Source organism: Eptatretus burgeri, chromosome 12 (genome assembly GCF_056783735.1).
Source record: "Eptatretus burgeri isolate ZD-2024b chromosome 12, Ebu_testis_v1, whole genome shotgun sequence".
NCBI lineage: Eukaryota > Metazoa > Chordata > Myxini > Myxiniformes > Myxinidae > Eptatretus > Eptatretus burgeri.
The window spans coordinates 80,948,752-80,964,807 of NC_140972.1; the positions used below are offsets into that span (position 1 = coordinate 80,948,752).

At 41.1% G+C, this 16,056-nt stretch overlaps 1 protein-coding gene across 1 annotated transcript in view; it reads left to right on the top strand.

Annotated features, from left to right (window-relative positions):
• MCCC2 (methylcrotonyl-CoA carboxylase subunit 2) overlaps positions 1-16,056 on the top strand; it is a 250,557-nt gene that overhangs the window by 9,012 nt on the left and 225,489 nt on the right. The window contains exons 2-3 of the mRNA XM_085848665.1: positions 12,798-12,864; positions 15,019-15,103. Of these exons, the coding sequence (XP_085704791.1) occupies positions 12,798-12,864; positions 15,019-15,103 (152 nt within the window). The remainder of the gene's footprint in view (positions 1-12,797; positions 12,865-15,018; positions 15,104-16,056) is intronic.

Below are 16,056 nucleotides of genomic sequence, written 5' to 3' on the forward strand. Positions count from 1 at the left end.
GCCCCCTTGGTCGCACTATCTCAGCGCGGGGGGGAAACAGGAGGGGGTTGCTGATGCTCGGGGTATAGAGGATCTTTATTATCCCTGGTGTGCGTCTCCACCTCGGCCAGGTCGCGCTGTCGGCCTCCCTCGGGTGCAGCTCCCTGCACGACGCGAGCACCCCCTCGTCTGGTGTCGCCGCCTTTCCACAGCTCGTCCCCTCCGTTCCGACTCCAACGCACACGACGAGCAGCTCCACCGCCCGCGAAGTCTTGACCCTCTGCTTCCGACTCTCCTACTCTCCGCCTCTGGACTCTCCGACTCTCGACTTCTGCCTCTCGACTCTCCTCTTCTTGACTCTCCGACCCTCGACTTCTGCCTCTCGACTCTCCGACTCTCCTCTTCTTGACTCTCCGACCCTCGACTTCTGCCTCTCGACTCTCCGACTCTCCTCTTCTTGACTCTCCGACCCTCCACTCTCCGCCTCTGGACTCTCCGACTCTTCACTCTCCTACTCTCCACGTTCGACTCTCTTCAGCTTCTCCAGCTACTGCAGACTTCGGGCTCCAGACTTCCACACACCTCTGACTGACGAACACGGTCCTTTTATCCCCCCGTAGCTTCGCCTTTGACCCCCTCCCTTTGACCTTTCACCTCGCTCCCCATTGGCCCGAGAAAAAGTGGGCGTGAAGGCTTTTTGATCCACAAATTTGCATATATCGATCGTCCTGGAGGCGGGGCCAAATCGCCCCTCGCTCACCGATTGGATGGCAAAAAGTGGGCGTGTGTCGTTTTTGATCCGTTTTTGAAGCACAAAATCCGTGATTTTGTACACGCTGTTCGACGCGCGCCCTGCACGAGTCCAACACCGGTACCCACAGCGGGGCAAGAACGGTGGCGATGCTACGGTTGCGAGGTGTGACGTGAAGGTCGTGGCGGTTGTGGTGAAGCGGCGTTGTGGTTGGTGGTTGATGTTGTGGTTGTGGTGGTAATCATGGCGGTTGGTCCAAAATAAAGATAGTAAAAGAAAAACGGCTATCCTGAAGAGTCGCAGCACGCATAAATGACATGTATTCCCACTAGACAACGGGTTCGGGCCTAACTACACATGTACTTACCGAGATACCTCACCTAAGGGACCTGAATGGTGGTTTGCGAATTTGGTAACCACAACAATACAATATCGTTTTTGGCCCTATCTTTCAATGGTGAAGAATCACTTTAAAATTAAATAATTATCGTATCCGGATCCGGATCCGGATCTTCACCAAAATCTCATCAGTTCGTCCTTGTCACACACCCAACCTGTCCACAAAATTTCACCCGGATCCGCCCACAACTTTTTGAGATATCCTGCACACAAACAAACAAACAGACAGACAGAAAGGGGTGAAAACATAATCACCTTCACCTTCGTTGGTGGAGGTAAACATAATGGTATCACCCCACATTCTTGCAGTAAGAATAGTTGGACAGGTGCAATGGTTGACAGGACAGGTACAATCTACCAGGGAGTTGGTGTCAATGCCACCCTAATGCTCGCCTGTTTATACATTTATCGTTTTTAATAGACTAATCTAATAATATTTTTTTTAAAGCATTGCAGTGAAGTCTGATCCAAATAATTTTAAAGCAATATATGTATTTGTATATTGTAATCAGTAAAAAATAGTGTGGTAGATAAAAACATTAGAAAGGAAATAACTTGCACCAAAAACTTTAACATTTTCATGCTCACGCTCACGCCGGGGGTATCGCTATATCTCTCTGTTCTTCGACCAGGCGAGCTAAAAACTGACCTGGGGGAGGGTAAAATATTCAGTCCAACAGCAATTTCACACATCCGCAATAAGTACAAGTCAAAATCTAATAAAAATATGCTGTTGCTGAACTTCTTTGTGTTGTACAATGCAGTGTTATGCTATGAACATCAACATTAAGGTGGTGATTAAAAATACTTACATGATGCGGTACTTACAAGGTCTGGGTGACAGAAAATCGCAAGACCATTTTTACAATATCTCCTGCGTTCACCCTGGGAACATGAACTAATCTTGGAAGGCCTTGAGTAGTCAAGGCAAGTAATACAAGTTTCCCACATTTTGTATCTCCACCACCGAAGGTTGACTTGGGTTATGTTTTTACACCTGCCTGTTTGTCTGTCTGTTTCTCTGTGAGCAGGATATCTCAAAAAAGTTGCAGATGGATTTGGATGAAATTTTGTGGACAGGCTGGGTGTGTGACAAGGACGAATTGATTAGATTTTGGTGAAGATCCGGATCCGAATCGTCGGACTACTAGAATTTTTTTCAGTGATTCTTCACCATTGAGAGATGGGGCCAAAAATGATATCCTGTACAGCATGGTATTTCAAAAACTTGTGGACAAGTCATGACAAAACTCGGTGGATGAGTCGGTTCGGTGATGCGATGAAGCAGATTCGATTTTTGTTCAGGTCCGGATTCAGATCTGGCCTATCAGTGTGATACAAAACCTAAACTGTTCAGCCTGGCAGAGGTATGCTCTGTCCCGAGTGACGTTCTAGTTTTGTTAAGAATCTTTGTGATTTGGTGGGTTAAGGATGAATATATGCCACTGATCAGAGAAAAGTTTAATTTTTGTTATTAGCCTCGCCAAAGGACAGGGTATTGCATTTGGGTCCATTTGTCTGTCTGTCTGTCTGTCTGTCTGTCTGTCTGTTTGTCCACACAGAACAAGTGTCTCTCTCTGCAACTACTTGATGGATGGAGACAAAATTTTCACCATTGGAGCGACTACTCATGTAGAATGTTTTAATCATAATTGGGACATCATAGGTCACGTGGTGTGGCAGCCATGTTGGAAAAAAGGGAAAACTTTTGACATCTGTAACCCTGAAACTGCAACAGGGAAAATTATTGAAACTTCGCACATGGCAAGTACTCCTCATGGGGAATGTGATAAAACATTTTTTTTTAATCAATGTCATAGGTGCTTTCGTTGTGTCATAATTGCGTACATAGAATGCTACATGTGATCAATATGAAAAATTTTGAGGGTCATTTAGGGATAAATTGCTCCACAGAAAAAAAAAATGATGACACCATCGGTCGTGTGGTTTTGCAGCCATTTTTATACGCCCGATATATATATATATATATATATATATATATATATATATATATATATATATATATATATATATATATATATATATATATATATATATATATATATATATATATATATATATATATATACCGGTCGTCTGTCTCTGTCTGTCTGTCTGTCTGTCCGTCCGTTCCTGTCCGCACTCGAACTCCCAAAGTTTTCAACTTTCACGGTTCATATTTGGTACATAGGTACAGACTGTGGAGACGGTGTCTCGTGACATACGTTCGTCATCTAAAGTGGTTGCTGTTTTCCATGTAGTAGCACAATTCTGTATATACCTTCTTGTTCGGGCGTATATTGTGCTCACTTGAGCTCTTGTTTTAATTTGGCTCACTTAGCCGTGCCTGGATGGGTTTGAAGGTAGAGGAGTAGCAGCTGAAATGTGAATCCCATCCAGGTTCCTCCTGATGACTTCATCTTTTATTATCTTGCCAAAACGAAGTTTTTGCAAGATATGTTAGTCAGCTTGTATGTTTTTTTTAATTGTTTTTTATTTTTTTGTTTGTCTGTAATCACGTATAAAAAATTCTGCAGAGCACAGTTATCATTGGAAATTTTTGTAACTTCGCATATCAGAGGCCTATAGAGGTCCCTTTCAGCGCATACAATTTTGAAGGTCAAGGTCAAGGTCAAGGTCACTTTGTCGCAAATCAGGGGAGTCGACGAAACCCTTATTTTTTGAGTAATTTTGATCGGATCGTCTTCAAACTTCATGGGAATATAGTTCATGGTCTGGCGCTCAGCTGATTAATTTTTGGTGGCGATTGGCCTTGGCCTTCATATGTTTTTTATATTTTTGTTTTTAATCACATATAAATCACTCTGCAGAGCACAGTTATCATTGGAAATTTTTGTAACTTCGCATATCAGAGGCCCAAAGAGGTCCCTTTCAGCGCATAAAATTTTCAAGGTCAAGGTCAAAGGTCAAGGTCACTTTGTCGCAAATCAGGGGAGTCGACGAAACCCTTATTTTTTGAGTAATTTTAATCGAATCGGCTCCAAACTTTATGGGAATGTAGTATATGGTCTGGCGCTCAGCTGATTAGTTTTTGGTGGCGATTGGCCTTGACCTTCATGGTTAGCGCCTGAGGTCAAACATATTTGACCCCAAGGTCAAATTTTCAAGTTTTAGGAACCATATCGTGTAGTCCCTCAAATTGAACACCTCGATGAGTGCTTTCTAGATAGGTCAAGCTTGAGACATTATGACGTCATTTGGTGACATTATGAGGCAAACACATATTTTTCATGGTTACTCTGTAGAACGATTCTCATCGGAATCTCTCATAGACCGATATTCCTCAAGGAATCACTCCTGGTGGATAGCAGCTCTGTTCACCTCAGTGTGAGCTTAAAGAAGTCACACGTGGTCACCTTTTGGCAAGATACGGGTCACCCTGCGGGTGACATTGGTTTATATTATTTTTTAAACTTTTTTGGGTTCCTTGGGATTACTCCAATGCAGGACTGTACCGATTCGGTCTTCATTACCTTCGCATTCTGCGAAAGGTTATGTTTTGGTCGCTGTGTATTTATTTATTTGTGAATATGTTTGTTTGTTATTCGCATAACTCAGAAAGTATTAAACCGAATTGCATGAAAATTGGTGGGATGATTCGTGATTATCCAAGGACGATTTAATTAGATTTTGGGAGTGACCGGGTCAAAGGTCAAGGTCATGAAAAGGTCAAAAACAAACTTTTGAGCATAACTTCCTTCATAAGACAGCTATCGACATGCAACCAATGCCATATTGTTCCATGACGAAATACCTTTCGGGTACGTGGTGTCAGATTTGACGTAACGTCATCAGAAGTGCGTCAAAATGACGTCACAAGATGACGTAAATTTTCAATTTTCGACCTCATCAGTTTTGATTATACCGTTTTGTTGGACTTACCTTAAGGACGTCACACACCAAATTTGACGTCGTTCGGACTGACCGTTATGACATCATTGACGTTTGAACATAACGTTTTTCAATTGTGGCTGAAATGTCCTGATATTTTATATTCAAATATCTATGTAATTTGTAAAGGAAATTGTCCCAAATCCAGGCATTATGATCAGTACCAAAATATCTGCTTATTTATGAACAGGTTTTGCAAATTAACTCTATGGTCAAGGTCAAGGTCACACTCAAGGTCAAAATATACTTGTAGGCATAACTTCAGATCTAATAGAGCTATTGACATGAAACCAACGTTAAAATGTTCTATGAAATAAGAGCTTTCAGGATGGTAGTCCGCGATTGGTAGTGATGTCATTGGAAGTGCGTCAAAATGACGTCACAAGATGACATCATTTTAAAACTTTCGATTTTTTTCAGTGTTTATCATTCCATTTTGTTGGACTGCCCTCAATGACGTCTAACACCAAATTTGACGTCCATCGGACTGACGGTTGTGACGTCATGGACGTTTTTAAATGACGTTTTTCAAATGTGCCCGGAAAAAAGTAGTGGCGGCGAAGGTATGTGCTCTACCGAGTGCCCGTTCTAGTTTGATTTGAATTGAATTAATTTTAATCCCATTCTAAATTCAATTTAATCATAAAAAACGTGGGTTTAGGATCAAATGTCCCATCAAAGCGGGAGGTCTTGGTACCCGGTCATCACTGCCAGCAGTTATAAAGTGGCACTTCTAGTAATGTCTCTTGATTAATTACGTAACGCACCAGTTCACAAACACCACACCAAATACACAAACACCATACAAAACAAGTCCTGGCAGGGGTCTGCATCTCTGATTGCTATTTTTCTTCTTGTTGATGTTTTTTGTTGCTTACTTTTGATATCATCTGGAAGGTAAATAAAGGTAGAACCATTTACGACGTGAAATCCATTCATATGTTTGTGTTTTATACTGTTGCAGCCATCAGGTTAGACCAGTTGCCTAGTTTGTGTTCCAATGAACCATGTCAAAGCGGTCCTGATGGTCAGTTGATTATATTGTTCCGAGTCGGATCACAGACCTGTTTGCCATGTTGCCATACTCCAATCGAACCACTGAGCCAGTCAATGCATCTCGCTTATCGGTGCCCTGTGTCCATTACATTGATAACCACTGAGCGATTCACCGGATTTCAACATAGTCTCGTCCTGGGTGATAATCACCTGAACCCAATCTGCCCTTTAACGGATGTGTATAATTAAACAAGCAATCAGAGCCACTCAAAATGTATTGGCACGTATGGGGCGAGAATACAAAAGGAAGCAAAACAAGTCTGAAGGCGACGATGGTTCACGAGCGGTATTTGACGATGTATATTGTTTCAGAAGTCAAGGATTAGACAATGTGATAATGTTTGACCAAGTTATAAAAATGATCAACATGATGTGGTACGAGTGACAGGTTATTAGCTGCAAAATGTCAAAAACCCGGTTTCGTTCAACAACTTTAAAAATTTGACCTTTGCATAACCTTTAAAGGTCCCAAAACAATGTTGTGGACATTAAAATAAGGAAACAGGATACATGCTATAGCTTATTAGAGTTAGTTCGTCGAAGAAGGTCGAAAACCCGGTTTGATTCCCACAACTTTGAAAATTTGACCGTTGTGAACTTTAAAGGTCAAAGGTCAAGGATTATGATCTTTGGTGCCAAACTTCCTCGAGAACATTCCAGGAACAATATAACATCATATAGGCTATATGGCATTTCGCACTCCTCGGATTATCCATACTTCAATGAAATCAGCGTAAAAACAAACTTGAAGGGGGCGATATGGGCAAGGTGTTTGAGATAGAGCAAAATGGTTTCAAGACTTTAGGTGGGGAATGACCTCAAGATTATGCATAAAAAATATTGTCATCCAAGCTCTCAAAGTTTGGGCGGTCGTATGATTTTTATGTCAAAATTCGAAATTTTATAAGTTCATGACCTTGTGACCTTGACCTTGGGACGAAAATGAAAAATCGAGCTCCGTGGGGCTATGCAGGTGCCATTGAGCTAACCAAATACCGAAACCCCTGCCAGATTCGACAAACCCCTCAGAGAAGATGCAAATAAAATCTGCTACCCCCTAAAAACACAATTCGCAATTTTCTAAGTTCGTGACCTTGTGACCTTGGGACGAAAATGAAAAATCGAGCTCCGTGGGGCTATGCAGGTGCCATTGGGCTAACCAAATACTGAAACCCCAGCCAGATTCGACAACCCCCTCAGAGAAGATAATTTTTTTACGTCAAAATTCGCAATTTTCTAAGTTCGTGACCTTGGGACGAAAATGAAAAATCGAGCTCCATGGGACTATGCAGGTGCCATTGGGCTAACCAAATACCGAAACCCCTGTCAGATTCGACAAACCCCCTAGGAGAAGATGCAAATTCAAATCGGCTACCCCTAAAAACACATGTTTTTTGGGCGTGGCTCTGCCCATAATGGGCGCACCACGCCCATTCTCAGGAAAACACAACTAGATCATGATATAAACCTCCCACCAAAATTTTATCAGGATCGGATCAAAACCCACGGATCTATGCTCGGGACAGACAGACAGACAGACAGACAGACAGACAGACAGACAGACAAGCCGGTAGGCGGACATGGGTAGTCGACTACCCAATAGAACCTGACGCGATGGGCCTGTTCAATGGGGAATGACCTGAGGATTAAGCACAAGAAAATTCATGATTCTAGCTTCAAGGGTTAATGCTACAGATTGTTTTTTCGTTAAAATACCCCCATATTTCGAGGTTTATCGGCCGTTGCTTGGCAACGGAGGGGTCCATAGCAACGGTTCTTTCTCACACATAACTAGGACATACCATGAACCGACCATACCAGTTTCATGTATATCTGACTCATAGTCTCTGAGATATAACGAACTTCATTTTTTTATTGGTTTCGACCAGGGTTCATTCAAAGTCTTTCTTCTCCGACAGTTTTCATAGGATCCAGCTGGAAATTTTTGACAATATGGCTGAATGTACTGCCCACAGTCACTCATGGCTCGATTTTTGATTTTCGAAAAAAAATTTTTTTTAATGATTTTTCAAAAAATTCAAAGTCCCGTTGCTGGGCAACGGTGGTGTCCATAGCAACAATTTTCATTTGCACACAACTAGGTCATGGTATGAACCTACCCACCAAGTTTCATCGAAATCGCCATTGTATTAACGGAGCACTGGACCGAACAGAGGGACAGACAGACAGACAGACAGACAGACAGACAGACAGACAGACAGACACACATATCGAGAGAAATACTGATAATAAGGGTAGATCAAATTTCAAAAAAAAATTTTTTGAAAATTTTTTTTTTCTCGACTGGTTCGACTACTGAACAGACATACAGACATACAGACATACAGACAGACATACAGACACAGACAGTCAGACAGACAGACACACAACAATAACGAATATAGCGGTCACTTATTTTTTTCGTGAAAATATTTTTTCGTGAACCAATAGTGTAACAATAATAAATGAGCCGTACCTGTATGTGCTGTCGACTCAACGAATGAATGGGAACCTTGTGTATCTAGCCTTAAGGCTTCATGCATTCCTCAGGAGATAGATAAGAGAAAGATGGCATAAGACAAGAAATACTGCAGGCTGCTCCCGGCAGAACTTAGCGAGTTCCAAGCGGTGACACAGCTTTTTGGAACAGTCATTGGCTGTAACCGGAGCTGACTTGAGCAGGGAGAGGGGGCGTGATTTCTTGGGTGGGCGCGTGACTGCCGACTGTGCTGCAAATGCCCATTCTCTTGCACTCAATGCAAATGCCCTGACGATGCACTCGCATAGCTTCTACAGCTCAGTTCCCTTCGCGATTCACACCCCACGGAGCCTAATCACACTTTTTATAGAGTCACCCCCTCACCCAATTTCATAATGCACTCAGCCCTCCCCACTCTGCCAATATCGGTCTTTTACCCTGTCCATTGGCGGGACTGATCCCTCTCGCTCCCAACCCTGGCCAGCCACTCAGTGCTTTTGGCCGCTTTGCTGTCATGTGGAATTCCCACCTAAACTCGTGCCGTCGGCCTCTTAGACACTTCAATAGGACATTTAGGACAGATTACAAAGGTGACAACATTAAAAAGGGTGTGAAGAGAGCGGCGTTTCATACACAAACATGTGGGGAAGGTTTTACAGCATCTTTCTATGTGTATTCTGCGTGACAATTACCTCACGCTTATTGTAATACATGCAATGTGGGAAACAACTATCGTTATACAGCAGACCCTCCCCATTTGCGGGGGTTACGTTCTTGAAAAAACCCACGATGGGCAAAACTACAATGCACAAAGTTAAGACCTGATGGGAAAAATAGGAATAGGGGATCCAACTTGATAATTAAATGACCTTTTTGCCGAAACTACAGTGGTAAAAATGAAAAACACTTAAAATTGGACTTACTTTTGATGATGATGATGATGATGATTGAGGACATTGGAGGTTATTGAGATGAGGTCAACGTCCCTGGCTTAGGGCCGTCAGGGTCAGCAGACTTTGTGAAGGAGTTAATAATTGTCTCCTTTGCCTTGTTCTGCATGTCCTTATAGAGTATAGACCAACGTATAACTTTTAGGTGCCAGGACAGCGTCCTTCTTCTTCTTCCCGCTTCTTCTTCCCGCTTCTTCCTTCTTCCTTCTTCCTTCTTCCTTCTTCCTCCTTCCTCCTTCCTCCCTCCTCCTTCCGCCCTCCCGCTTCTTCTTCTTCTTCTTCTTCTTCTTCTTCTTCTTCTTCTTTTCTTCCCGCTTCTTCTTCTTCCCGCTTCTTCTTCTTCCCACTTCTTCTTCCTGCTTCTTCTTCCTGCTCCTTCTTCTTCCCGCTTCTTCTCTTTCCCTCTTCTTCCCGCTTCTTCTCTTTCCCTCTTCTTCTTCCCGCTTCTTCTCTTTCGCTCTTCTTCTTCTTCTTCTCTTTCCCTCTTCTTCTTCTCCCTTCTTCTCTTTCCTTCTTCTTCTTCCCGCTTCTTCTCTTTCCCTCTTCTTCTTCTTCCCGCTTCTTCTCTTTCCTTCTTCTTCTTCTTCCCGCTTCTTCTCTTTCCCTCTTCTCCCTTCTTCTCTTTCCCTCTTCTTCTCCCTTCTCTTTCCCTATTCTCCCTTCTCTTTCCCTCTTCTTCTCACTTCTTCTTCCCCCTTCTTCCCTCTTCTTCTTCCCTCTTCTTCTTTGTCTTCCCGCTTCTTTTATAAATCCAAACAACGATTTGCGGAGTCGAGAGTGCTTCTGGCTCAACCGGCACAGCGTGTCTGGTACACCCGACCAGCTGATCCCCATCTCCCCAGCAGAGTGGAAGAGGCGAGATCTGGGTCCCCTGTACTGATTGCATTGTGTGAAGATGTGATCCAAATCTTCGGGAACCTTACACCGCTCGCAGAACCCCATTAGTTGACACCCTATCCTATGTAAATAGGAGTTTAGAGCAGCATGTCAGTGTCGGAGCCTGTAGACGATTGCCTGGTCTCTTCGGGAGAGTTGGGGAATTCCATGAAGACTAGCGAAAACCTCTCAAGATATGTGCCTCATACTGCTTTATCCCAAGTGTTCTCTTTCACATTCCTTGTTATAGATTGTAAGCCCCAGATTATATTACCCATAGTTCAACAACAACAACAAAATCAGTGGAATAGATTGTATTTCCGTATCCTTCCTTTACCCATAGTCTTTTGCGATATTCAAGATGGCGACTGAACGGTCTTTTGTGATTACATAGAGAACTACTGTCGGCCTATTAATTCTTATTCTTCATTGTTGTATTATGCTTATTGTATTATATGTCGGGCTTCGCTATACATCTGTGTTGTTACAGGTTGTCCTGTTCTTGCTGAATAAAGCCTACGTTGAATGAACTCTAACGATTCAGCCTTGTCGATTTACTCTGGCTATCACACTCCTCGTCTTTGTCTTATTTCCCCCTCCTCACTTCAAAACAAACAAACAAATATTTTTGTTTGAAAAAAAAATAATCATGAACTCATTCTGCTTCTCATTTCCTTCCTTGGTTCAATCTTTATTTCTTCCTTTCTCATTACCTCCCATTTGAACCAAAAATTCCTCATAATTGAATTAATTTGCTTCTTTCTTTGAAAACTTTTCATAACATTTTGTAATGTTTCATTTGCCTTATTTCACTAAAAACCCACATGTTCTTTTTCTTCATAACTATTTACTGTCATGAACACCCCGTGATATCAAACGATAACAAACGAAATCATGCTATATCAGACTAAATCACAAGATATCATGTGATTACAGTCCATGCGTCACGATATCGAAAGAGCAACTGAGTCTGTGATGGAGGGCAGCGTGTGGCTGTGAGATGAGACGGAGATGTGGGGTTGTATATTCCTGCATGCCAGACCACGATAGAGCGAGGGACCCATGCCGCGATCGACACATGTTACCATGATAATTCAACCGTGATAGAGCAAAACCGTGACGCAGAAATCCACGAGTGGGGTGGGCCTGCTTTACTGTGCAAAGTTACCTCTGAGAAGGTATTCCCACAATACTCTTCTCATTCACCAGTGACAATTTTTCTATCTCCGCGTCATTTAGTTTGCTACTCAATTTGTCATTGGAAGAAATGTCTCTCTTTTATCCATACCCTGAAATATCAAATGCCTTAGCACCTCCACTCATGTTGCAGGTGACAGGGTTTTGCCAAGTGTGTGTGTGTGTGTGTGTGTGTGTGTGTGTGTGCGTGCGTGCGTGCGTGCGTGCGTGCGTGCGTGCGTGCGTGCGTGCGTGCGTGCGTGTGCGTGTGTGTGTGTGTGTGTGTGTGTGTGTGTCCAGGGCATAACTCCTCTTTAACCATTTGAAGTTTTATCATCAAATTTCAACAAATGTCTATCGTGAGAATATGGAGAACACTAATTAACAATTGGGTGAAAATGTCAAAGGACAAAGTCACAATAAGTAACAATAGGCTTTATTAGGCTACAGCAAAGTACAAAATGGCAGATTAAATTTTTTTTAAATCGCTTCTGATGTTTATTTATTTAACATTTGAGCTTCAGTGTGTCTGTCTCGGCCATATCCTTTTTACCATTTAAGCTTTTGTCATCAAATTTTCTACAAGCCTTCATGAAAATATGGAAAACACAAGTTAATAAAATTTACAATTTCACAAAACATGTTTGGTTTTACAATTAAGGAAGAGATTTTAAAGACGGTTAATTGCAACATAAATTTACAGTGGTTTTTCAGCTTGCTTTTGAACGTTGTAAATCTACTATTATTGAACATGTCAACCGCTCTTCTTTATTTATACGGTGAAGAACTCATCCTTACAGACGTGCTAATTCCCAAAGAATTGTTGTATTTTCGTATTACTTGTTATTTAATTTGTTAACGATATGATTTTTTAGTATGTCTTGTTATCATTAGTATGACTCCTTATTGTCGTTTTATATTTCTAAAGTAGCATTATACATGTACCAATAAACTATGGAAAGGTGATACAGGCAAAGGATGAAAATCTATACGGAATTGACAACAATAAAGAAAACGTGTTGCTTTACTGTTTTTATCGTGAATATGTAAGAATGGAGGATTTGGTTGTGTTCATTCTCTTCTCAGATTGATGTGTGATATCCCTGAACTTGTGCTGTATTTTTTTTTTTTTTTTTTACCACTGAGAAGAGATTCTTTTTAATATTCATTGTTGATAAACCCATTTTTTAATGTGATTGTATGGTGTTATTATTTACAGGAAAACTTTGAACGGATGAAAATTCTTGTGACAAAGCTGCAACAGACAGTGGAGACAATTCAACAAGGTGAACGTGAAGCAATATTGTCTGAAGGCCATTTAGTTATTTGTAAATTACAATTGATTTATTGTGATTTGTGCATTTATCTTAACTGCAGTCGTGTAACTGCTTACGTCCAGGAATGATGTGAGCTGGGACAACAAGTGAAAGATTATTCTTCCATTGGGAAAACTCATTATGTCTGTGCACCAAGGTTGCAATTCTCAAAAAGCGATTCCGCCTTGAGGAAAGTTGTGCTGCTTTGTCAAAATTATCGACATGAACTCGTCTGTTGAAGTCATTATAACGACTAAAAATTAGGAAACGCTGATTTTTGAAACGGCAACAAACATTTGATAATGTAGCCTGTTTCTATGGCTCCACAGCTGAAGGTGCCAGAGGCAGTATGTTTTTGGGTTGTCCATCCATGCGTGCGTAGCATATTTTCATTACCGTGATAACTTGTGAACCGCTGAAGGTATTTTGACGAAACTTGATACAAGTATGTACTATGATACAAGGATGAACTTATGAGATATTGGGTTCAAAAGGTCAAAGGTATATGGTCATGTGACTTTTAATTGAAAATATTTGTTACCACAATAACTTGTGAACCACAGAAGTTATTTCAACTAAACTTGAAATAAAGATGGACTGCGATACAAAGATGAACCGATTCAATTTTGCGTTCAACGGGTCAAAGGTTATGTGCCCTTTCAAAATCATTTTCCAGATCATTTAATTTGAGTTAGAAGCATCAGATGCTTTCTCTGTTCTACTTATCTCTCTTTTATCTCTCGTGCACTCTCTCATGTGACCTTTGAGATCAAATGTAATCAGTGGGTTGACATCTAACATGGCAAAGGCATATCCATTGACACATTCACATCAAATTCTATTTTAGAGTTTTTTTATGGAGCTTATTTCATGATGGAAGAGCTAAAATCGACTTTTTTCATGATGGAAGCGCTAATGCATACCAAATATCGACCCGAAGTCTTCCTCTATAATATTGCTCCACCCTGTTGTTGGTGTGTTTATCCACTCCCCATGCCCACTCTTTCCACTGTTCTTTACCTCTGCAAACAAAGGTCTCTCTCTATCGAGTGCAGCCTGTGGCTGCTGGTTGCATCATTGGTTGGGACGCGAACATGCCGCTGATGCAGTGTACCCATTACCAGTGCACTGGTACTCATTTTGCCGACCTCGGAAGGATGACAGGCTGAGTCAACCTCCTGGTGTATTAATTCAGCGACCCAACGGGGCTTGAACTCAGGACCCTAGGATCCCAAGCCACCACCCTAACCACTAAGCAAACACCAGGCTTGCAAACAAAGGTGGACGGAGGTTATATTTCCACTCCTGTCTGTCTGTCTGTCTTCCTGTGAGCAGGATATCTCAAAACGTTGTTGACAGATTTAGATGAAATTTGGTGGACAGGTTGGGGGTGTAAAAAGAATGAAAATATTCAATTTTGGTGAAGATCCGAATCTGGATTTGAGAATTTTTAAAGTTATTCTTCACCATTGAGTGATCGGGCCAAAAATATGACCACCTGCCCTGAAGCTCACCTGGATCAGGAGCAACAGTCACTCAAACCCTGCTTAGACCCCCCCCCGACCCTGAATTTTTTAATGCCGTGAACAAATTTTGGTACATCACGGGTGATGGAGGTCGTGGTGAAGTTTCATTGAAATTGTGTTTGTAGTCTGGAGAAGAGAGCAATACCTATGTCAGGGTGTCAAAACTGACTGACTCACTGACTGACTCACCTACAGACACTGCTCAATTGCATAAGCTCACCTGACGAAAGTCCAGCTAAGCTAAAAACGAAATAGAGCATGATATCTCAAAACGTTATGGATGGATTATGACAAAAATTGGAAGAGGAGTTTGTTGGGTGACAAGAACAAGCCGATTAGATTTTGGTTAAGGTCCGGATGCAAATCCACCCTGTTAGTTGGATGCAAAACGTAAACTGTTCAGTCTGGCCAAAGTATGCACTTACCAAGTGCCGTTCTAATTACTCTTTTTATTTGTTGTGATTAAACACTGTTGATGTCTGAGGTTTCTTTCTCAAATTGTTTGTGGATCTATGTTCATACTTCCTATGCCTATTTTAAGCTTCCATCATGCTGACGCCATTTTTTGTTTGTTTGTTTTTTTTGCCTGCGTTCCCAGGTGGAGGTGAAAAGGCCAGGAATGTGCATAAGGGACGTGGCAAACTTCTTCCAAGAGAAAGGATAGACAAACTATTAGATCCAGGGTAACTTCATTATACAGCATGAATGGACCCTGCCTTAACCCTGCACATTATCTTATAATAAAATAATATATATTCCTTTACAAGGAACTTCAATGCAGGAGGAGGCCATTAGGCCCATGAAGCATATACAATGGTTGCCAGCTATCATTTATCTGTGCTTTATGCTTTCTCAATGCTGAGTATCAAGGGAGGAAGCGGAAGCAGCACTATACCTTCCATGCTCAGAGCAGATGCTTTAACAATTATGACACTAAGTCTGAACATGTAAATCATTTATTTATTCCATACAGTCAATGCTAATTTAATCCATAATTTTAGGTTTCATCTGCCAATCTCTTTGCCTTGTTTAGACTTGGCAATGCATATATATATATATATATATATATATATATATATATATATATATATATATATATATATATATATATATATATATATATATATATATATATATATATATATATATATATATATATATATATATATATATATACACACCGGGCGCAGTGGCGTGCGCCTGTAATCCGGCTACTCGGAGGCTTGGGTTGGAGGATCACTTGAGAATGGGAGCTGTGCACTGGGCCACGCTATGAGAGGGTGTAGGGCAGCCCGGAATCGTGGCGAAACCCAATCCTTATCCCTGTGTCTTAAGAGGCGATCAGGGTTGCGTCAGGAAGGGCATCCGGCGTAAAACCTATGCCAAATCAGTATGCGGATCATAACGGATGATCCGCTGTGGCGACCCCTAACGGGAGCAGCCGAAAGACGAACAACAACATATATATATATATATATATATATATATATATATATATATATATATATATATATATATATATATATATATATATATATATATATATATTTATATATATATATATATATATATATATATATATATATATATATATATATATATATATATATATATATATATATATATATATATATAT